The following is a 24881-nucleotide window of genomic DNA, read 5'->3' on the forward strand; positions in this document are numbered from 1 at the left end:
AAAGAAGAAGTAAAACTATCATTATTTGCAGATGATATGATACTGTATTTAGAAAACCCTAAAGTCCCATTCAAAAAACTACTGGACCTGATAAAGGAATTCAGCAAGGTGGCAGGGTATAACATTAATATTCAGAAATCAGAGGCATTTTTTATACACCAACAATGAACTGTCAGGAAGAGTAATTAAAGAAACAATCCCCTTCACTATTGCAACAAAAAAAAATAAAGTACCAAAGAGTAAATTTAACCAAGGAGATTAAAGGCTTGTACTTGGAAAATAATAAAACATTGATAAAAGAAATCAAGGAAGATACAAACAAGTAGAAGCATATACCGTGCTCATGGTTAGGAAGAATAAACATCATTAAAATGTCTGTATTACCCAAAGCAATTTATAAATTCAATGCAATACCAATGACATACTTCAAAGATATAGAACACATATTCCAAAAATTTATATGGAACCAAAAAAGAACACGAACAGCCTCAGCAATCTTGAAAAAGAAGAATAAAGTGGGACGTATCACACTTCCTGATATCAAGTTATACTACAAGGCCATTGTACTTCAAAATAGCTTGGTACTGGCATAAGAACAGGCATACAGATCAATGGAACAGAATAGAGTACCCAGAAATAAACCCACACCTTTATGGACAATTGATATTTGACAAAGGAGGTAAGGAAATACAATGGAGTAAAACAGTCTCTTTAACAAATGGTGTTGGGAAAATTGGACAGCTATCTGCAAAAAAATGAAACCAGACCATCAACCTCCACCATTCACAAAAATAAACTCAAAATGGATAAAAGACTTAAATGTAAGTCATAAAACCATAAGCATCTTAAAAGAAAACATAGGCAGTAAGCTCTCTGACATCTCTCACAGCAATATATTTGCTGATTTATCTCCACAGGCAAGTGAAATAAAAGACAGGATAAACAAATGGGACTATATCAAACTAAAATGCTTTTGTACAGCTAAAGACAGTATGAACAGAATAAAAAGACAAACCACACAATGGGAGAACATATTCAACAATATGTCTGAAAGGGGCTAATAACCAAAATTTATAAAGAACTTGTAAAACTCATACCAGGAAGATAAACAGTCCAATCAAAAAATGGGCAAATGAAATGAATAAACACTTCTCCAAAGAGTACATACAGATGGCCAATAGGCATAAGAAAAAATGCTCAGCATCACTAATCATTAGAGAAATGCAAATTAAAACCACAATGAGATATCACCTCACACCAGTCAGAATGGCGCTCATCAACAAAACAACACATGATAGGTGCTAGCCAGGATGTGGAGAAAGGGGAACTCTCCTGCACTGCTGGTGGGAATGCAGACTGGTGCAGCCACTGTGGAAAACAGTATGGAGATGCTTCAAAAAATTAAAAATGGAACTGCCTTTTGACCCAGCCATCCTACTTTTAGGAATATATCTCAAGAACACCATATCAATGATTCAAAAGGAGAAATGCACCCCCATGTTTATGGCAGCATTGTTCACAATAGGAAAGATCTGGAAACAGCGTAAGTGTCTGTCAGTGGACGAGTGGATTAAAAAGCAGTGGTACATATTTATAATACAATGGAATACTATGGGACCATGAAAAAAAAGGAAATATTACCTTTTGCAAGAACATGGATGGACCTGGAAACTATTATGTTAAGTGAAATAAGCCAGGTAGAGAAAGAAAAATATCATATGACCTCACTCATTTGAGGAATCCAAGGAACAATGTGAACTGAGGAATGGAATTGAGACAGAGGTGAGATCAAAGGGACCAGAGGAAAAGAGGACTGAGGGAAAGGGGATGAGAAGATGGGATAAACCTGAAGGGAATGGGGGAGGGCATCATTGGGAGGGGGGTAAGGGAGATGTTTAGGGAAATATGGGGGAGGGGGGTGCATTCGGGGCGATACTAGAATCTATGTAAACACAATAAATTAAACTTAATAAAGAAATTAAGAAATAAAAGCAAATTAACATTCGACAAATGTTAACGCATTTTTAAAAGTGGTCACATATTAATTGAACTATGTGTGTAAAACACTTTATGTAAATTACCTCTAATTTTTCACAAAACTCTGCAAGTTGATTGCCTTTCCCACATTTTAGACATAAAGAAATATCTGCCCAAAAGATGAACTGATTTTCCCAAAGTCAAATATCTGTTAAGTGGTTGATCTAGGATTCAAGACAGAGACAGAGGGATAGAGAAAAGGAAAATGAGAAAGGAAAAGAGTAAAGCAGCCAGTAGGTTAACAGCCGGGCTGTAAACATCCGAGGGTTTGCAACTCATCAGAAACCCTTTGCCAGAATACAAACCGTTCTCAGACATGGTCCTCTGTGGCCACAGAGGAACAATTTGGAAACAATCCACAATCACATCAAGACAGAGAAAAGACCCTTTGGAACCACAAAAATAGCTCAATGTCCCCCCTTTCCAACTAAGATGTACAACTTGCTCCTTGACTCACGTTCATCTAGTTTCTGGTTAAGCTTTTCCCTTCCTAGATACACTCACCAAATGTACACTGCTTTCTGATGAAAACTAAAAGGTAATGGTGGTACTTGCTTCCCTAAATCTTTTTTTTTTTTTTTTTTTTTTTTTTGAGAGGCGGAGGAGACAAAAATGGAAAGACAGACAAGAAGGGAGAGAGATGAGAGGCCATCACTTATAGTTGCGGCACTTCAGTTGTTCATTGATTGCTTGCTCACATGTGCCTTGACTGATGGGTTCCAGCTAAGCCAATGACCCCTTGCTCAAGCCAGTGACCTTGAGGCTCAAGCCAGCGACCATGGGGTCATATGTATGATCCCACACTCAAGCTGGTGACTCCAGGGTTTCAAACCTGGGTCCTCAGATGTCCACTGCACCCCCACGGGGTCAGGCTCCCTAAATCCTTATTTAACAGTGCCCAGCACAAGCCTAGATCCACACTGAGTCTCTAGATCAGCGGTTCTCAACCTGTGGGTCGCGACCCTGGCAGGGGTCGAACGACCAAAACACAGGGGGAAATTCCGATGGCTTTAGGCGACCCCTGTGTTTAAATTCCGATGGCTTTAGGCGACCCCTGTGTTTAAATTCCAATGGCTTTAGGCGACCCCTGTGTTTTGGTCATTCGACCCCCGCCAGGGTCGCGACCCACAGGTTGAGAACCGCTGATCTAGAGACTCAGTGTGGATCTAGGCTTGTGCTGGGCACTGTTAAATAAGGATTTAGGGAGCCTGACCCCGTGGGGGTGCAGTGGACATATGGCTAAGGATAACCTTAGCCATAAAATGAAAGTAGGACTGCTTCTTTGAGTTGGAACAATAAAAATATTCATAAAGCACTTTGTTGCAATGTACACTTAAGAATGCATTTAATGTTAGCTATAATTATTATGCTACAACACTAGGCTTGAAACTTATATTCACCTTTATGGTCAGAAAAGTGTTTAGTCCTTCATGTAACAGGCACTGAAGGACTAAAAAGATAGTTATTTTAGTCATAATTCTACAGTAAATGAAATGACAGATTTCAAATCCTCTACCTACTTTCTTTTTAATAAATTTCAATTACTGTTGACATTGGACATTATATTAGTTTCAGGTGTACATATAGTGGTTAGACATTTTCCTTCATCCACTTTAAATACTTGACAAACACTGATTTCAGAGCCCTTTGATCCATGGCTCCATATTTAAGAAGTAAGTTTCAGTGAACAAACTACATTAAACATATTTATATACCAGATTTACTTTAATTAGAATAAAAATGGTCTTCTATACAGACTCAAAATAATCTTGGGTCATTATAACCAATCCTATGTATCAATACAAGATGAGGTGGCATGTCTGTAACCATACTTAGCCAATAGTTGTTATTGTCCATCCACCTAATTGTTTTCAGGTATTGGACTAGAAAGTGCATGCCGATTTTTCTACTGCTATGCTATTACAACTCCAGCAAGCAAGGTTGTTCAGGCTGAAATTGAGTAGATAAGGAATTACGTAAGTCTTCTTTGGATGCTAACTACAAACATAGTAGAATCAAAGCATTTTAGAACTATGAGGTAGTTTAGAAACCAGTAACTATTCTAATTTGCTCATTTTATAGATAGCAAACTGAGGACCCAAGTATTTAAGACATATTCAAGTTGGCTTAACTTGTTAAGATCAGGGCCAAGACTACCGTGCAAGACTCCAGACTCCAAGTCCAAACACTCTGTTCAGTTCATTGCCCACAGAGCCTCGGAAGCAGTGCCTCAAGCATTCATAGTGTGCTCGCTGAGCTCTACCAGGTTCTGTGCCAAGTGCTTTGCATGAATGACCACATTCGTTCCTCACAGTATCTCCACAAAGGTTGATAGTATCCTGATTATGATTCTCAGTTTACAAGTGAGGAAACTGAGGCTCAGAGAGGCAAACTTGGTGGTGAGGCCCAATTCAAACATTTTGTTTCACAGCTCATTCTACTAACCACCATGCATATGCTTTCCCTATCAAAGACTCACCAAAATACGATTTAGTATAAGCCTACAATAATCTGTGCAGCGTCGGAACAACACTGGTTTCTGAGCCTTCTCAGGCTGAGTCCTCTCTGAGGGATACTTCCCTCCTCCTTGTCTTTCCTTTGCCCATCCTACTCTGCTTGGGAACACTCTCACCTTTCAAGCCTTCTCCACAGAAACCTTCCTGGCTTCTTAACCCACCACTCCACCCCGTTTAGAACTGACCACTTTCTCTTTGGTTGTCTATTGCAGTCCATCCAGCTGTCTTCACTTCACTGCCCTCCACCCATTTCCAATCTCTTTCCAGGATTCACCCTTTGTTTTCCCTCCTGAATCCATTGACTTTTCAGCCAAGCAGGCCACTGTCACCTGGATTAAGTAATTCTCTCACTGTGCTCCACCTCCACCCTCATCTTCCTTCCAGTTAATTCGAAATCACATAGAGCAGTAGACAGATCTTCCTAAAAAGCACACACTGCACTGTGATGCCTCTGTTTAACATTTCAAAGGCTTCCCCCCACCCCTAGCCCTGTTCTTAGGATAAAATCATAGATCCTCCATGTGTGCCTTCCTGCTTTGTCTCTGCTCCCTCCTGATCCATTTCCCATCACTGTCCCTCCCAGCAGCCTCACAGCACTGGGTTTGGCCACATGTTATCCTTCCTGGAGGAAGGAGCCTTTCACAATGCTCTGGGACTGTTCTCCTCACTCCCTACACTGCACTCTGCCCATAATGATTTCCTTCCAATCTTCCAGCCTCCTCAGAGAACTACATCTTCTGAGTGTTGCTGTCAATTTCTTCCTTCATACACTTACCACAATTCACAGTGCATATTCTTCACTCACAGTCTCTCTCCAACTCTAAGCACCATGAAACCATGTCTGCCTTGCTCGCCTCTCTTGGGGCCTAGCACACAGTAGGTGTTGATACATATTTCATGGAAGGATGTGTTCTACCCTCTACGCATTTCTATGATAGTACAACTTTACCTTCTTCCCCTTATTAAAATTTATTATACTCATGTTTTTCTACCATTAGAATGGTGGTTCTCTAACCTTAGTGTATATAAGAAAAGAATCACCTGGGGTGATTATTAAGAATGCATTTCCTGGGTCTCTGATCAAGAGATTCTGCCTGACTCAGTAGACTGGGTTGGGGTCAAGGAATGCACACTTTTATACACACCCATCAGATGGTTCTGCAGGAGAGGTGACCATCATTTTTTAAAAAAGGCTGTCTGGTAGAGTGTCAGCCTGGTGTGTGGATGTCCTGGGTTCAATTCTCAGTCAGTGCACACAGGAGAAGCACCCATCTGCTTCTCTGCCCTTCCCCCCTCTCCATTCTCTCTATCTCTATCTTCACCTCCCACAGCCAAGACTCCATTGGAGCAAAGATGGCTCGTGCGCTGAGGATGGTTCCATAGATTCTGCCTCAGGTGCTAGAATGGCTCCAGTTGAAAAGAAGCAATGCCCCAGATGGGCAGAGAATCGCCCCCTAGTGGGCATGCCAGGTGGATCCAGACCAGGCGCATGTGGGAGTCTGTCTCTCTGCCTCCTTGCTTCTCACTTCAAAAATATTTTAAAAAATATTTTTTAAAAAAGGATTTTCAAACTTGAAGCACCTTGATTAAGTATCAAACAAAGCATAGAAGAAAGGGGAAAAAAAATGGAGCCCTTTGGTTACTTGAAACTACTTTCATTTGTTTCCTCACCCAATAGCTAGTGTATTTCCCCATGCATGGGATGTCCCCATGTATAAGACGCACCTTAATTTTGGGGACCAAAATTTGAAAAAAAAAGTATTACATAAAGTTATTGAACTCAAGTTTTATTAATCATAAAATTCAGACAACTCCTCATCACTGTAAAAACTTCCATCCATTAGCTTGTCCTCATCTGTATCTGATGACGAATCACTGTGTTCATATATTGCCTTGTCCTCAAGTTCCATCTATGGCATTTGAAATGTCACTCTTCTTAAATGACCTGACAATGATTTATCTCAATCTTAATATTATCCCAGGATCTTTTCACCCAGGTACAAACTTCTCCTATAGTTGGGTTTCTTCACTCTTCCTGCTGGTGTCAATTTTCCCCAGAAGACTTCATCTATGGTTCCATTTGTCTCTCATGGCAGCTTTGAAGGGTTTGTTAATACTGACATCAAGTGGTTGGAGCTGGGATGTCAAGCCTCCAGGTATAATGCAAGTTTTGTTTTTTGCTCCGCAGCAATCTACTTTGTGTTTTTTGTTATGTGTGCCCTGAACTGATCAAGTACCAATAGGGCAGTCTGGTGTAAGAGCCCACCTGGTCTCCTTCTCCAAACTTTCTTAAACCAGATCTTCATCCCATCCTGATCCATCCAACCCTTATCATGAACGTGAACAATCACTGCTCAAGGATCGTCTTATTTTGACATTGTTTTGCGTTTGAAAATCAGCATAGGAGGCAGCTTGGTTCCGTCAGCACAACAAGCTAGAACAACTGTATAGTGGCTCTTTCCATGTCCACTTGTCTTCACAGCTACAGTTTTCACTGCCTTCTTATCAATAATTCTGTTACTTGGGACATCAAATTGAAGGGGGATTTCATGCATATTTGCAATCTGTCCCAACTCAAACTGATGTGTCTTCTGACATTGAATGACAAAACGATGAAATGCAAGGACCTTCTGCTCATAGCTTTCAGGCATCTTTTGGGCAAGTCTGGTGCATGTACACATGCTTAGTCCATTCTGTTTCATAAACCTGAAGCACCAGTTGTGTCCTCATTTGAAATCAGTGACTTCTATTTCATCAGCAATTCTTTTTGCCTTATGCTGACCATCTTTGTGAACACAGGAATTCCAATTGTCCTCTACTCTTCAATCCATATCTTCAATTCCCTCTAAATCAGGCCATTTTGCTGAGTTGTCTCTCATGGCCTTATTTTGCCGTAGCTTTTTCTGTAGGGTTTCTTCTTCCTGTAGCCAATTTCAAATTGATTTCTCAGTTGGAGGAGGACCAAACTTACGTTCAGCAGAATGATTTTTGTTCACTTTTTCAAATTGGATCACTTTTAACTTGAATTCAGCACTGTATGAAAATATTTTCTGAGCCATTTCTGGGCAGAACATGGCAAAATGTAACCTATCGTAATATACTGGGAACAAGTATGAAACAGTAAGTGCAAAGACAAGTGTGAAAAAGTGGAAAATGCAAGTAAAAAAATCTACAACAATGAGCGCAAAAACAAGCGCAAAAAAAGTGGGAAATACAAGTAAAAGAAAAATAGTACAACCAGTGTATAAGAAGCCCCAGTTTTTAGACCCCAAACTTTCTGAAAAAGGATGCGTCCTATACACCCTCTCTAGCAATTTCCATGGCCAGACCCTGCACCTTCACCAAGGATATGGAAGAGAAGACACACATGTTTTTGCCTTCATTACTGTATACCATGGTTTACTCTAAGAGACAGTGGGAAGTGCCACTGCAAACTTGGCATGGTCACATAACTCAGACAGAGTGGAGGTGGCCAGGAAAAAACTACTCATCATTGGAAGGTTTAACTCTAAGATCTAGACATCTTTCTAATCGTAAATTAAAGGGGATTAGAAAAAGTTGTTATATGCTAAAGGTTGTGTATAAGTTGGCAAAGAGGATAGGGTAGCGTGAAAGCTCCCATCTGCTTCGGTCAAAGGCATTAGTGTCCAAACTGAGCACACTGGAGCTTGGGGTGGGAGCTCATGCTGGGGGCCACACTGCCTAACAGGCAGGTCATATTTTATGGCTGTAGTCTAGGCAGATCCCACAGTAAGAGTCCATGTTTACTGAACTCATGGTTTCCAGATGGCATATCAAGGGCTGTGCTGGGTTACTGAGCATTCCCTTGAGTTTCAGTGTCTTTGCCACAGTCCCATGATTTAGTGTTCCTGGGAAAGGACCATGTGATGGACTTTAGTCCCAAAGAACACAAGAACAGTAAGTTAATTAAGTCTCCTGTTCACTAATATTTGTCTCCTTTCATTTTTGTAAAAGAAATGAAATGGCCTTAAAATAAAATTTTATGATTACAAAACATTCCCATTCAGGGACATTAAGTATTTTCAGGAATTTAATAAAAGGAAAAGAAAAGGTAGCACCTCTTTTCTCCAGTGATTTAACAGAGAGAAGGATGTGTGTTTTCTCCCACAGCACAGCTGGAATCAAGCCGCCTCCTCCTGCTCTATCCCTCCTTCCCGCCCCTCTCCTCACATCCCTTCTTGGGGCACCCCAGCCTCTCAGGGATCTGATGATGTGGGGATGGCAAAACACAGCACTTCTAGCTCTCACCATGTTCAACTTAGGGATGACCCACCTGCCGAGGCTCACAAATATTTTATTTTGTAAGAAAAGATTGGAAATATTTCCCCATCTCCACCCCAAAGACGAGTTTCTATTTATTCAAATAGTAGGATCTCTAAGGCCTGCAGAAAACAATACCTGTTTTAGTTGCTAGTAGAGTATCCAGAACTGAACAGGAAAGAGACACCTATATTCAAAGTATCTGATGTCCCAGGAGGAGAAAAGAATCAGCCTACTCTCTGCTCTGGGGCTCACCTCCACTGAAAGTCTGTCTTTCTTCCCTGATTCTCACCATCCACAACATCAAAACAAAATATCCACAACCCCTTTTCAGGGTGGGCTGGCACTCAGCCCAACTACAACTTAACTCTGTCATCAAATCTACATGGCTGTTAGTACTAATAGGCATAGATCTTAGTAATAACCTTGTAGAAGCAATGAAAAAAGAAAAAACATGTTCTAAAATGTAGACAAATAGTAATTTATTTTGTGATGTGGGTATACAAATAATTTTTTCTGTGCTTTTCTAAACTTTAAAAAAAAATTTCAAAATTAAAAACAACTTTAGTTTGGCTGGTTGTCATTGTTTCATTAGTCTTGGGACAGGCTATAATGAGCTGAAAACTCCGGAGTGAGACATATGACTTAATAAACTCAAACTTACTTTAGCAAATGCAAACACTTATTCATAACATTATTCAAGGAAGAAATTTTTGCTCAGTAACTTTTTAGAATAGACCATGAAAACAGACTTGTCAAAAAAGATCTGTCTTATCTACTGTTAGCCTACATGATTATTCAAACATCTGCTCTGAATTCAATACATATACTGTTAAAATAAATTTGGTCTCAACAACAGCTGAAGAATACTGTGAATCAAGCAATAAATGGAAATTCATTCCATTTTCAGCTATATTTAATGTCCTTGCAACTGCAAGAGAAATAATCTTTAGGGATACTTGAAAATCTGAAAATAAAAAAATACTGATAGAAAGAACTTAATAATAAAAATCAAGTTTCAAAGGAGGTTTAGGTCCCGATCTGAAGTGGACAGGAGATCACATATTCCAGAAGAAGCATCACACACATTAAAATTCTCTCTTGAAGATGTATCTAAGGAAGGGGTGTGTTAGGTCAGCATTTACTTTTTCCTCCTTCACTTTATAAGGGAAAATTTCAAGCATAAAAATGGAGACAGAACAGTGTAATAAACTCCTGTACACCCATCCTCCAAACTCAACAATTATGAATTCATGGCCAGTCTTGAATCATCTATCCAAGCTCCTCTCAATTATTTTGAGGCAAATCCTAAATATATTACTTTAATCTGTAAATACTTAGGCATGTTCTTTAACATATCAGAATTGTTTTTATTGGTACAAGATTGGTGTTTATTTTGGTTTTGCATTCTCCCCCACATGCCTTCTCAAATGAGCTGTGAAATAATTCTTAAAACCAGTTGCACACAAAAAGGTTAGTCTTCTTTTGCTTTAAACACCAAATGGAAAGGAATTCCTACCTGACTATTCAACATTACTACTTATTTTATCACATTGGCCCTAACTCTTTGGGGCCACAAGTTCAAGTCCCAGCTGGGTACTTTATTACATGGTGAGAATAGGGGGATTAATAAAACTGTGTGGTGGTTAAAAGGAAAACACAAAAAGAAAGGAGGGCTAGAGTGCCCCCACTTTCACATTTACTGGTGCTGATAAAAATGACCTCCACGAAGGAAAGATGGGGGGAGCCCCACAAATCACAAGCCTCTCAGCCCTAGCCCAGAAATAGAAATGCTTTGCTTTTAAAATTGCTGCTGCCTCAGGAATGATTATTAACAGGCTTCAAAGACCAAGGACGTTCCCTCTCCCTCCAAATTCTTGTAGAAACACTCAAAGAAGGGAAAGAAAATAAAATACAAACTTTCATTTTTAACTGGAAGCCAAAACCAATTAGATCTTAGTTACCTTATAACGAGTTTGTTCCACATCATAGATCTTTTTCTCTGATACCATTTTTGGGGCAAAGAACTTGGCTAACTTTGCAAGATAAACTCCGTTCCGGAGTCCTTCTTCCAGCTCAGTGGTTGGTGGCAATTCTTCAACTAAGCAGACTTCCATCCACCTAAATGGATTAAAAAAAATTAAAGTGACTCCAGTTGCGTGACTTTCTAGTACTGAAGAGATGCAGCATCTCACTATGTGTGACAAGACAGGAATTAAGGGAGCAGGACAGGACTAGAAACATCTTCTGGTGTCACAGATGGAAAGAGAGGACTTCCTGGGTGGTTCAAGGATTCAGAACACAAGATGAACAAGGGGTACAAGCTCAGAGGCACTGGACTTACTACCATGTCAGAGCTTGTCAACTCCTTCCTTTATTTGAATCTCTGACAATTCTCTTTTGTACCAAAAGAGGGAAAAGGCCAACCATTGTGTATAAATGGAATTAGCCCTGCTGACATCACAGAAAAAAAAATAATTCCAGTTTATGAGCCTTTACTGTAGGAGATCTTTGTAGGGGTTACACCTTTAGGAAAACATAATTCAAGGCACTGTAAAACCGGCAACTGCTGCAGTCCAGAAATGACTATCAGGAAAGGTAGGAAGGCATGGAAAATAACATCATAATTCATAAAGGAGACATGATCTTCTCTAAATAATACACATTCCTTTTTTTCCGATACCAGGAACTCATTAAAACATGCTTACCTTTTTGAGAAGGTACCGTATTTATTTGGTTCTGAGAAAATATTTCAGAACCAGATCAGAGTAAATCTTAAGACACTATGCCAGTATTGTAGAAAAGAGAGCACCAAGGTTATTACTGGCTCAAGGATACACAGGAGGAGAGCCAGGCCAGTTCCCACTGTTGTGCCAAGAATCTGCCAGAGTTATGAGGATAATGCCACTCCTGCCCATGCTCAAGGAACCATTCCCTACTATAAGATCCAAGAAGCAGGTGTGTAGGCTCTCAGCAACCGATTCATAAACAAATCATAAGCTGTTAGTGTGAGCACCATGCCTCTATAGCCAGCTCCCCTCCCCCCCCCCCCCCCCCCAGGATCATTAACACAACAGCAGCTAATCCTGTCAATGTTTGGAAGACGCTGGGGCACTGTTCTGCGATATTAACAACTAATCCTGATCCAAACAGCAAACACTGTGAAATGTCTACAGTGCTTGTAGCTCTGGACAGCATCTTTTAAAAGCTCAAAGAGCCCCTAATAAACAAGGAGTATTTACTGACCATTTATTAAGCAATGTATGAGAAATACAGAAATATTAGCCCTGCCTTCAAAGAGCATTAAATAATTGAGAAGGCAATGGAATCACAAGGAAAAACCTGAGAACCATATACAAGAGGCTACTTGTTACGTGTTAGTGCACAAGAAAGTTGGGGACAGTGGGGCGGGGTTATCACTGGAATAAACAGGAAAACATAAAAAAGGTGGTGGGACCTGGATTTGGCCTAGAAAAATGAGTATTTGGAAAGGTACTAGAGAAGCAGTACAGACTAAAGGTGTGAAGGAAATATGGCCAACTCATGGAGAAAACCCAGAGAAGGCTTGGGGCCTTTGGGATTCAGGAGGAGAAAGGACATGAAGCTGAACACATGTAGGGAAGTTGGGCTCCGGAGGGCTTAGCACAAGATGAGAAGTGTTGATATTTGCTGTATGGGAAGTAGGGAGCACCAGCAGCTGCAAAACAGAGGAGTGACATGCTGACAGAGGTAATTAGAGAAAATCAGTCTTGTGTGATGGATATGATGTATGTCCCACAGACAAAGCGCTCCATCAGGCTATTCCCATTGTGAGAAACTGAGGAATAAAATTAGACAGGAAGAAACGGGAAGGCAGAAAACATTCTAAGGAAACAGTAACAGGACTTGGTGACAGCTTAGAAAAGGGGGTAGAAGGAAAAAGAACTATTATTACCAGCCAGGGAAAAGGGCCTGGTAGGAAGGGAGCTCGTGAGACCCCAAATATATTCCCTAACTTTTTGGGGCCTCAGTTTTCTCCTCTGCTAAAGGGAGGTGAGTCAGAAGTTGGGTTTATATCCCAGCCTCACTAGCAGGACTGTGAGACTGGAAGAACAGAAACAGGTAAAAGGAGATGATGAATTTGGATTTCATGTATCACACATATGGTGAATAAGGGATGTTTGGCTTATGTGAGCCTTGTTTCAAATAAACTGAAGTAAGAGTACCACAGACTTGATAAATTTAAAAATAATTAAGAGGCCCTCTGTTCCTCCTGTTGGACAGTCATCTGTGTCTTCCTGCAGTGTCAGCTGCAACCTTGAGATGCAATAGTGAAGGTCGGAGTGAACAGATTTGGCCGTATGGGGCACCTGGTTATCAGGGGTGCTTTTAACACTGGCAAAATGAATATTGTTGCCACCAACAAACCTTTCATTGACCTCAACTACATGGCCTACATGTTCCAGCATGATTTTATTCATGGCAAGTTCAAAGGCACAGTCAAGGTCGAGAATGGGAAGCTCGTCCTTGGTGGAAAGTCCATCTCCATTTTTCAGGAGCAAGATCCCACCAATGTCAAGTGGAGTGGTGCTGGTGCTGAGCATGTTGTGGAGTCCACTGGTGTCTTCACTGCCTTGGAGAAGGCTGGGGCTCACTTGAAGGATGGAGCTAAGAGGGTCATCATCTTTGCCCCTTCTGTGGATGCCCCCATGTTTGTGATGGGTATGAACTATGGCAAGTATGACAACTCCTACGATATTGTCAGCAATGCCTCCTGCACCACCAACTGCTTGGTCCCTGGCCAAGGTCATCCATGACAACTTTGGCACCGTGGAGGGACTTATGACCACAGTCCACAACATCACTGCCACCCAAAAGACTGTGGATGACTCCTCTGGGAAGCTGTGGTGTGATGGTCAAGGGGCTTCCTAGAACATCATGCCTGCTTCTACTGGTGCTGCTAAGGCTGTGGCAAGGTCATCCCTGAGCTGAATGGGAAGCTCACTGGCATGGCCTTGTGTACTCACCCTCAATGTGCTAGCTGTAGATCTGACCTGCTCCTTGGGGAAAGCTGCCAAGTATGATTACATCAAGAAGGTAGTGAAGCAGGTATCAGAAGCCCCCTCAAGGGCATCCTGGGCTACACTGGAGAAGCAGGCTGTAACAATGACACTCACTCTTCCATCTTCAATGCTGGGGCTGGCATTGCCCTCAATAGCCACTTTTGTCAAGCTCATTTCCAAGTGACAATAAATTTGGCTACAGCAACAGGGTGGTGGACCTTATGGTGCACATGGCCTTCAAGAAGTAAGAGTCTCCTTCCTAGACCACCAGTTCCAGAGAGAGGAAGAAAGGCCCTCAGCTGCTGAGGAGTGTTTGCCCTAAATTGATTCCCCAACACTCTAAGAACCTCCTGACTTCCAGTTTCTACCCCAGATGCCCTGAAGAAGGGGAGGAGCTTAAGCAGCCCTACCTTGTCATGTATCATCAATAAAGTTCATGGTACCCAGCCAATAAATAAATAAAAATAATGAAGAAATCCATAATGTTGCCTTTTGCCCTGGCTAGACTGCTCGGTTGGGAGCGTTGTCCTGATACACCAAAACTGTGGGTTTGATCTCTGGTCAGGGCACATATAAGAATCAACCAATGAATGCATAATAAACGAAACAACAAATCGATGTTTCTCTCTCTCCCCTCCCTTCCTTTCTCTCTCTAAAAAATCTATTAATTAGGCCTGACCTGTGGTGGTGCAGTGGATAAAGCGTCGACCTGGAAATGCTGAGGTCATTGGTTCGAAACCCTGGGCTTGCCTGGTCAAGGTACATATGGGAGTTGATGCTTCCTGCTCCTCCCCCCCTTCTCTCTGTCTCTCTCTCTCCCTCTCTCCTTTCTAAAATGAATAAATAAAATTAAAATAAAAAAAATAAAAAAATGTATTAATTAATGTTAAAAACAAATGTTGCCCTTTTAATAAAAATCTGGCCAAGTTAAAAGCCATTGAACTAGACTGAGTTTCTAATCTAACTAAACTAAAAATTATAGGATTTATTATGCTATTTTACGTTAAAACACAATCTATTTTCAAATAATTATCTTAAAAATTTTAGGAAATTGTTTTCACACAGCAATATTCAATTGCTCTGTAACAACCCTGTCACTGGGATACAGGTGTGAAGGGTGGGGGAGTGTTTGCTGGACAAATGGTGGCAGGAGTGAGAGCCAGGGGCTGGAAGCTAAAACACCTCAACTCAGAGGTGCATTGTAACTTGGGATTGTTTTTTGTTTTTGTTTTTGACAGAGAGAGGGACAGATAGGGACAGACAGGAAGGGAGAGAGATGAGAAGCATCAATTCTTCGTTGCAGCACCTTAGTTGTTCATTGATTGATTTCTCATACGTGCCTTGACCATGGGCCTTCAGCAGACCGAGTAACCCCTTGCTTGAGCCAGCGACCTTGAGTTGAAGCTGGTGAGCTTTTTGCTCAAACCAGATGAGCCCGCACTCAAACTGGCGACCTCAGGGTTTTGAACCTGGGTCCTCTGCATCCCAGTCCGACGCTCTATCCACTGCACCACCACCTGGTCAGGCTAGATTTGGGCTTGCCAAAACAGACTATCACATTTTGCCTTGTTTGTATTAGACTATATGTGCAGTTGGTTTAAAACACCGAGGTTACTAAAAACTTAAGTTTAAAATATAGACATGTATACATAGAATATGTATTTCCGATGGCTTTAGGCGACCCCTGTGTTTTGGTCGTTCGACCCCCGCTGGGGTCGCGACCCACAGGTTGAGAACCGCTGATTTAAAATATGGCCTATTTAAAATATAGCCATTGCTAATGTTATAATAGTACAAACTGCTCAAAGGCCAAAGCCATCTCTTTTTTCCTTTTACAATCCCTAGTGCCTGCCAACATATTTATATATAGTGGGTACCAAATAAATTTTTATTAAATAAAAGAGTCTATCTGCTTAAGAAAAAATTTCCAAACATCACAGCTAAAATCTTTAAAATAGAGCAAAAGACTTGTAAATGTAGTATTTTTTTGTGACTTTAGGCATCAATTGTGATACTTCTTTTCACTGCCTTGAAAGTCAAAACATGATGTTACTATCATCAGTGATAAATGGTATTTTATTAAGCACTACTTTGTGCTAGAACTCTGATGTAATCTGTTATGTGGATGATCACCACATCACCATCAAGACCACCCCATAAGGAAGAGGATCACCATTTACAGATGGTAATCTAAGGCTCAGGAAAGCTCAAGGCCACATACCTAGTAACTGAAAACCATAAAAAAACTGTCAGGGGCTTCTGCTCCTCCTCCTATTTCAACTTTTAGCTTCTCAAAACTCATGATGACATAGAAGAATGTGGGACTCCAGTCCAGTCCCACAGCCCTGTGTGAAATAAAAGTGGTAACGAAACACTCCAAGCTACTTCCAGAGTGGCAGGAGAGTTTTGTGGTTTGGAGAGGCACGTGCTGTCACTCCTCTAGAACAAGGTCAGAGGAGAGTATAGTCACTGTCAGAGCTGAGTGCATTTCCTAGGGTTTCTTTCTTTCTTTTTTTTTATAAAGCATTTCCTCCTCATCACTTCTTTGTCATCTACCCCACAAATGCAAGTGGCCTCAGCTGCCTCTATGGGTGCTTTCTAAGCAGTAATCAGAAAGGGAAGCTTAAAGCCTACCCAAATAAAGTCATGTCCTCAAGAACTCCTGCAAACTGAGACAGGATCTCAAAGTATCTTCTCAATAATGTTACATGAGAGAGAATTAAACTTCTACTGCCAACCTCAATCTCAGTAGCTTATGTGTCACACAAACTAGCATTATCCGGTCAAACCAATAAAAACTCCTAATGTGATTTTTTTTTTGGTCTGGTGGGGTCAAACTTTCTACAGTAATTACAATGTAGAGACAACTGGCCTGATGTTCAGGAAGTCTGGCTCTGTGATCACCAGCTGGATGTACTGGAATGGGTCACCTGAAACCCTGGGCACTCAGTTCAGTCCACGAGTCTAAAATGATGCAATTCAATACAGCACTGTAAGAATGTAATATGAGCCTTGGCCGGTTGGCTCAGCGGTAGAGCGGCCTAGCGTGCGGAGGACCCGGGTTCAATTCCCGGCCAGGGCACACAGGAGAAGCGCCCATTTGCTTCTCCACCCCTCCGCCATGCTTTCCTCTCTGTCTCTCTCTTCCCCTCCCGCAGCCAAGGCTCCATTGGAGCAAAGATGGCCCGGGCGCTGGGGATGGCTCTGTGGCCTCTGCCTCAGGCGCTGGAGTGGCTCTGGTCGCAACATGGCGACGCCCAGGATGGGCAGAGCATCGCGCCCTGGTGGGCAGAGCGTCGCCCCTGGTGGGCGTGCCGGGTGGATCCCGGTCGGGCGCATGTGGGAGTCTGTCTGACTGTCTCTCCCTGTTTCCAGCTTCAGAAAAATTAAAAAAAAAAAAAAAAAAAAAAAAAAAGAATGTAATATGATTCAGGTTTATTAACAATTCTGAGAAATAATCCACATACCATAAACTCACCTGTTTAAAGTATACAACCCAATGATTTTTAGCACATTCACAGGGTTGAGAGGCCATCACCATTACCAACTTTAGAACATTTTAATTACTCAAAAAACACCCTCAAGATCCAAAAACCAAAATACCCTTTACTCATTAGGTGTCACACCCCATTTACCCAGATTCTCAATCCATTAAATCTATTTTCTTTCTATGAATTGCCTATTCTGGAAACTTTGTATAAATGGAATCATAAAATATGCGACCTTTTCTGACTAGCTTATATTACTTAAAATAATGTTTTCAAGGTTCAGCTATGTAAGATGTATCAGTACTGTATTCCTTTGTGTTGCTGAGTAATATTCCACTGTATGGATATATACCATTTTATTTATCCATTCATCAGTTTTTTTCTACTTTTTTGGCTAGTATGAATGAATAATATTGCTTAAACATTAGTATAGTTAATATAGAAGTTTTTGCAAGGACATGTGTTCTCATTTCTCTTGGGTATATACCTAGAAGTAGAATGTTTAATCTCTTTAGGAATCTCCAGACTGTTTCCCAAAGCAGCTGTATATTTTATCATCATCAGTAAGGGATGAGGATTCTAATTTCCCCACCTCCTTGCCAATGATTAGCTGTCTTTTTGATAATAGCCATCCTAGTAGATGTAAAGTGGCATCTCATTAGGGTTTTGATTTTCATTTTCCTGATGGCTAATGATACTGAATGTCTTTTTATGTGTTTATGGTCCTTTTGCATATCTTCTGTAGAGTAATGTCTGTTCAAATCCATTGCTCATTTTAAGTTGGGTTGTATTTTTGTAATTGAGTTATAAGAGGTCATTATATATTTGATATACAAGGCCCTGATCAGATATCTGACTTCAAAATATTACCTTATTATGTGTGTTGGCTTATGACTTTCTTGATGGTGGTGTCTTTTGAGACACAAAAAAATATTTTAATTTGACAAAGTCCTACTATCTATTCTTTGGTTGTTTGTACTATTGGTGTCGTATTAGGAGACCATTATGTGCGTGGAAGTATTAAACAAAAAATAAAGAGAAAGAAGGGGAGAAAGAGCTCAAGGACGCTCAAGGGGAAGGTGGAAAAAGCTATGGAGGGATAAATGGTGATGGGCAGAAACTTACTTGGGGTGAACATGCAATACAGTGTACAGATTATGTATTGTAGAATTGTATACCTGAAGCCTGTATAATTTTTTATTCAGTGTCACCTCGATAAATTTAATAAAAAGAGAAAGAAAAAAAACCACTGCAAAACTGAAGGTCACAAATACTTATCTAGTTTTCTTCTAAGACCTTTAGAGTGTTAAACTCTTATATTTAAGCCTTTGATTTGTTTTGAGTTACTTTTTGTATATGGTGAGAGGTAAGAATCCAAATTTATTCTTTTGTATGTGAATATCCAATTGTCCCAGCACCATTTGTTAAAAAGACTATACTTTATCCCACTGAATAGTCTTGGTACCCTTGTTATGAACTATAAATGCGAGAAGATATTTGTAGATTCTCAATTCTAGTCTAATGGTCTATATGTGTCTCTGATTCATGTATGTAGTACATAAAGTATTAATACATAAAATCAAGATAGGAAGACCTCATATGTCATCAAAAGCCCATCTTCATATTTGACCTAAAAATCCACAGAAATGAAAAACAGAATGGCTGCATTCTCCTGCATTTACTGCTTCTTTCGCTGTTCTTTCTATTGATTACTCCTACAAAACAACACACCACTATATGAATGTCTCACTCCGAAGCAAAAGTCAAAGCTATTTTTTAGGGGCATCTGAAAGGTTGTGGTAAAACATCTTCCTTTCTAGGGTAGAGGAAAATACAAACTTTCCTGTTGGTACTGCTTGTTTTCTCTTCTCTCTGCAGCAAAAATGTGGATCACTTACCAGGCACAGAGAAACAAAATGGAAGTAAAAGGAATTTCCTTTTTATCATTCAAGCAGTCTCTCTTCACCTCCGCCCCACCTGCTTTTTTAATGTGAGTTGAGGTTGTTTACATGAGTAGCTCTGTCTGTAAGAGTACAAGGTCTGGCCGACTGAGACGAGGAGAAGGAGGAGGGGGATGCTGGGAAAAGGATGAAGAGAAGATGAAATTTTTTCCAATTTTAGCTTTAGGCCAAAAAGAAAAATAATTAATGTCATTCGTCTTGCAAGAGATAACAAAACAAAACAAAACAAAACCCAAACTCATAAAAATCCTGAGACAAATGATCCATTCTATTATGCTCATTTGTGCCTTGCAGAGCATATGAAAGTTGTTTCACTGTGGCATTTGCGATCTGGGTTATTCAGGAGGTCACCAACTATAAATCTTGGTCTCTATCATATAGCACCGTAAGGAATAAATGTCCCATCAGGAGAACTCTTGGCCAAAACCCAGAAAGTATATTTTTTTCTGCACAAAATCCTATCTTCATGTACTGCCCTGTTCCATGAACTTTCAAATATTACAAGTCAATTTCTCTCCCTAAATGTTTTGAAAATCAGCGTATGAAATATACTGCTCACAAAAATTAAAGGATCAGGGGATGTGCAGAGATACTCCAGTACTTTCAGCCTTTTATATAGTGCATTTTCACCAATGAAATAAAAGCTGGTTTTGCATCTTATTTGCATAATCAAACAACTTTCTTTGACTTGTCCTTTGCTTTTCTAATGTTCTTGTTAAATAAAAAAAAATCAAATGCTTCTTTTTTTATTGCTTCATATTCATTTAAAAATATTCCTTAATCTTTGTGAGCAGTATATTTTATAAGAAAAAAAAAGACCAGATATTTTTATACATACTGTGCAATTGGTCACCTTTTGTGCCGATAGTAAAACATCAGAAGGAATAGATTAAGTTCTCGTGGTAAAAATTTGCATTCCCTGGAGGCTGTTGCAGAAAAGCTTTACTGTCAGCCTTAGTAGCTCAGGGGTATGGGGATTCAGGCGATCACATCTTATACAACTGAAGTGGGCATCCACTTCAGTGGGAGGTCCCCAACCTTCTCTCATACAAAAATTATTTGGTTTAGTGTAAGAAAATGACATGAATGTTAAAATGATGCTAAAAAACACAGATACATAATACCATGAAAAGACTCAATATATGACTCCAAGGCCTAACAGGAATGCAGCAGGCTTCTGAGGACACAATTTCTCACTCTCCTCATTAGGAGGGGATGATATAGCAGAATCTATAGAGATGGGTAAGCATTTCCCAAACTGTGTTCCATAGAATGTGGGCTCAGTGAGATGCTAATCATGTCCTGGGGAAGGGAGAGGGAGAAAGGGGGCCAAATAAGTTTAGAAAAATGTTGCCTTCTGTATCCTCTCTTAAGAATTCATAAGCTGTATGAGCATCCTAAAAGCTCAGGGAATTCCTGAAGTAGGGAACCAAGTTTATTTTCTTTTCACTCAATGTTTCCCTGATTTTTTGACCACAGAACTCCATTTCCCCAGAACACCTGGTTGTTAACATTTCATAATAACCAAACAGCAGGCAACTGATAGAAGCACTGTAGTTTGGTAAAAAACCATGGCGTCTGGGGTTACACGTTCTGAGTATACAGTATATTTCCAGCACAATACCAGTGATTTCTCTGTAAAACAAAGATATTTAAAGTATGTGCCCTTGGAGGGCTGTTGTGAACAGTAAATGAGAATCTGTGTAAAACAGCGCTATGATTGGCACCTAGTAAGAACCCAGCAAACATTAAACACGATTATTAGCCTGTCCCCAAGTTTGAATCTGGCCTATTCCTTCAGTAGGTATGTGACCTTGACAGATTAACCCACTAATCCAAATAATATTTTTGAGCATCTAGTATTCTCCAGACACCATTCCAAGAGGGAGTCAGGCAAAGACTCCCAGGTTACTGACTTACCAGTAAGTGTCAGATTCTCACTGATGTTTGGGAACTACTCGTCCAAAGTGGTTTTGATGCCTGAACGCAACAGCACCAGCGCAGACCTGGCAGACAGCTGGCACCCTGACGTCACTCAGACAGTTCCCCTTTCTTTAAGTTAATATATTTTTCAAAGAATATTTTTGGGTGAGTAATTTCTTTAGAGAAGTATATTTAAAGCATTAATGCTACCCTTCTTTCTCTATTTCCATAGCCCTGGGATGAGGAAAGAAAGAGAAGCTAACTGGTCAGAGGCACTGAAGTATAAGAAAGCCTGCAAACTTTGTAGCCCAATTTGTAATAGGTCTGACTAATTTTTGAAAAATTTAAAGTAAATTTTGAAAAATAAATTAAAAATTATTTCACAGAATATACTATTACTCAAATACATGCTTCATTCATAAGTCTTCCTAGCTCTAAGAACCAATCAGATATTTATTGTATTTCTAATTAGGTTTGGCCAAATTAAACATCTACCCACGATGTACTATACTATTAAAACATGCCTAGAGAGACAAATGGCTTAATATATACAAATATACAAACACAAAAAAGACATTTACATGTGCTAAAATTTGTAGATAGGGCAGACATTGCATAAAGCAATGAGCTTATAGGATTAAAAACATGTTAAAAGCCCCAAAAATATCATTGTTTTTGTTTTATTTTTGTTTGGTTTTTTTTTTTTTTTTTTTGTATTTTTCTGAAGTGAGAAGCAGGGAGGCAGACAGACAGGCTCCTGCATGCACCCAACTGGGATCCACCCAGCATGCCCACTAGGGGATGATGTTCTGCCCATCTGGACCATTGCTTGGTTGCAACTGGGGCCATTCTAGCACCTGAGGTGGAGGTCATGGAGCCATCCTCAGCGCCTGGGCAAACTTTGCTCCAGTGGAGCTTTGGTTGCAGGAGGGAAAGAGAGAGATAGAAAAAAAAAACAGGGGGAACGGTGGAGAAGCAGATGGATGCTTCTCCTGTGAGCCCTGGCCAGAAATCGAACCTGGGACTTCCACATACTGGGCCCACACTCTACTGCTGAGCCAACTAGCCAGGGCCTGTAATTGTTTTTATTGTTACTGCGCACAGTAAGCAAAATGCTGGTCTTAAGCCTCAACATTTGGTTGGGAGGGAAGAAAAAGGAAGGAAGAAACAATACCTAATGTGGTCAATACCATGGTTTTTGGCTGAAATCTTAGATTACATGGTTTAAGTGTTAACTATTTAATAGGGCTTTAATAATACTTACACTTTTTCTCTGAAATAATACTCATATACTGGAAAAAAACAAAAAGCTAAGTATATACAGGATAGTCAACACCTATGTGGTAATTAAAGAAGTACATATGCCTGCCCTGGCTGGTTTGCTCAGCAGTAGAGTGTCAGCCCAGTGTGTGAAGTCCCAGGTTCGATTCTCAGCCAGGGCACACAGGAGAAGTGCCCATCTGCTTCTCCACCCTCCCCCTCTCCTTCCTCTCTATTTCTCTCTTCCCCTCCCACAGCCAAGGCTCCATTGGAGCAAAGTTGGCCCGGGTGCTGAGAATGGCTCCATGACCTAGGCCTCAGGCACTAGAATGGCTCCAGTTGCAATGGAGCAACCCCCCAGATGGGCAGAGCATCACCCCTTGGTGGGCATGCCGGGTGGATCCTGGTCGAGCGCATGCAGAAGTCTGTCTGACTGCCTCCCCACTTCTAACTTTTTAAAAATACAAAGAGAAAAAGAAAAGAAAAGAAGTACACATGCCTGAAGAGAGATGCTTACACAGGAATGAGAGTCTTGGAGCCTTTGGCATCCAGGGATCTGAGGTGAGAATAAGAGGAGCCACGTCACACCTCCTGGAATCCCCAATGTTTTATGCCCTCTACTGGCATATTATATGTGTGCCTGTAGGTTCTCAGCTAGACAACATCCCCAACACAAGTGAACAGTTATAAACTGCTGGAATAAACTTTCTGGAAAACAATCTGATGATATACAGTAAATAATTACTATATACTTATTAGTAAGTATAGGGCTTAGTAAAGTTCTATTTACTCTTCCCATAATCCATGAGTTATCATCTTCCTTCTGAAAAATAAGGAGTCTGGTACCAAGAAAGATGAAATATCTTGTCCAAGCTCATATATAAGTGAAAAATAAACACCCCATAATTTGAATTCAAATATCACTCTTAACTCTGCACATTAACCACCACACTCTACTGCTTCTTGAAAGAGTATCTTGGGAAACTTAAAATATAGGCCACATAGTTTACTTTGTAAATATAGCTTAATAAATACAGCTATATTCACATGGCACAAATTTCTGTGTAACACGAAAACTGGAAACCACTAAGTGTCTAAAAAAATGTTTATCCAGCCTGACCAGGCGATGGCGCAGTGAATAGAGCGTGGGACTGGGATGCCGAGGACCCAGGTTTGAGACCGAGAGGTCACCAGTTTGAGTGCGGGCTCATCTGGTTTGAGCAAAAGCTCACCAGCTTGGACCCGAGGTCTCTGGCTCGAGCAAGGGGTTACTCGGTCTGCTGAAGGCCCACAGTCAAGGCACATATGAGAAATCAATCAATGAACAACTAAGGTGTCGCAACGAAAAACTGATAATTGATGTTTCTCATCTCTCTCCATTCCTGTCTGCCTGTCTCTATCTATTCCTCTCTCTGACTCTCTCTCTGTCTCTGTAAAACAACAACAAAAAATACAAAACAAAATACCCCCTCCCAAAAAAAAGTTTATCCACTGGACAGACTGTCATATAGTTGCTTGAGTTATTTAAGAAGACAGGTAAATACTTGTGGTAAATTAAAGGGATGGGATGCAAAATTATACAAGCAGATAACACTTTTAAAATTACATGTATTTAAATTAATGTACACGACTGGAAAACATTTAGCAAAATTTTAATAGTGGTTTACCTATGTAATCACATTATTGGTGAACTTCTTCATCTTGTCTTGCCTCTTAATTTTTTATCATAAGCACATATTATTTTTAATAATAGAAAATAATAAAATTCAGTGTATTCTGAAGTTCCTGGCTCTTTTCAGCTTATAAAAAGCAAGAGTTTGTTTGCTGATTGGACTTAACACTTGAGCCCAAATGGAGTTTTGTGGTGGCAGAGACACAGATAACAATTTGTGATTTAATCTAGTTTTTGATCACAGATGGAAGCAGGAAACAAAAAGACAACACAGCAGATTTTTTTTTGTCTTGTTTTGTTTTTTAGCATGTTGGTTGAAACACCTAACCAATAGGATTCCCCCTTAAGAAAAACATTAAATACATATACCTTTTTGTGTACCTCTAACCATGCCAACAGCCTGGCATTGAGGCTTAGAGAGTGAAGGAGGAAGAATGTCACTGATAAGTACATAAAATAAGAGAGGCAAATCAAGAGCAAAACCTGAGACATCTTTGCTGCTCATAGTAAATATAAGAGCAGACAGAAATTGAAGAAGAAACTGTTAAGCAAAAACAGGAATCAGAACTTGAAGATTTAGAGAATTCTCAACCTATCAATATTGCAAAGAAAAAGAAAATGAGAAAGAGAGAGAATATAAAAGGTGCAGCTGGACAATCACTGTATAAAGAACATGACTCAGTCATTTAATCACTCACCTC

At 40.3% G+C, this 24881-nt stretch overlaps 1 protein-coding gene and 1 pseudogene across 2 annotated transcripts in view; one reads left to right on the top strand and one right to left on the bottom strand.

Moving 5' to 3' along the window:
* Positions 1–24881, bottom strand: part of IQGAP2 (IQ motif containing GTPase activating protein 2) — a 435050-nt gene that overhangs the window by 184409 nt on the left and 225760 nt on the right. For both annotated transcript variants that reach the window (XM_066381735.1, XM_066381736.1), the window contains exon 3: positions 10799–10955. In XM_066381735.1, the coding sequence (XP_066237832.1) occupies positions 10799–10955 (157 nt within the window). The remainder of the gene's footprint in view (positions 1–10798; positions 10956–24881) is intronic.
* On the top strand, positions 13148–14124 carry LOC136403198 (glyceraldehyde-3-phosphate dehydrogenase-like; annotated as a pseudogene).

This window comes from Saccopteryx leptura, chromosome 4, assembly GCF_036850995.1.
Source record: "Saccopteryx leptura isolate mSacLep1 chromosome 4, mSacLep1_pri_phased_curated, whole genome shotgun sequence".
In the NCBI taxonomy this organism is placed as follows: domain Eukaryota; kingdom Metazoa; phylum Chordata; class Mammalia; order Chiroptera; family Emballonuridae; genus Saccopteryx; species Saccopteryx leptura.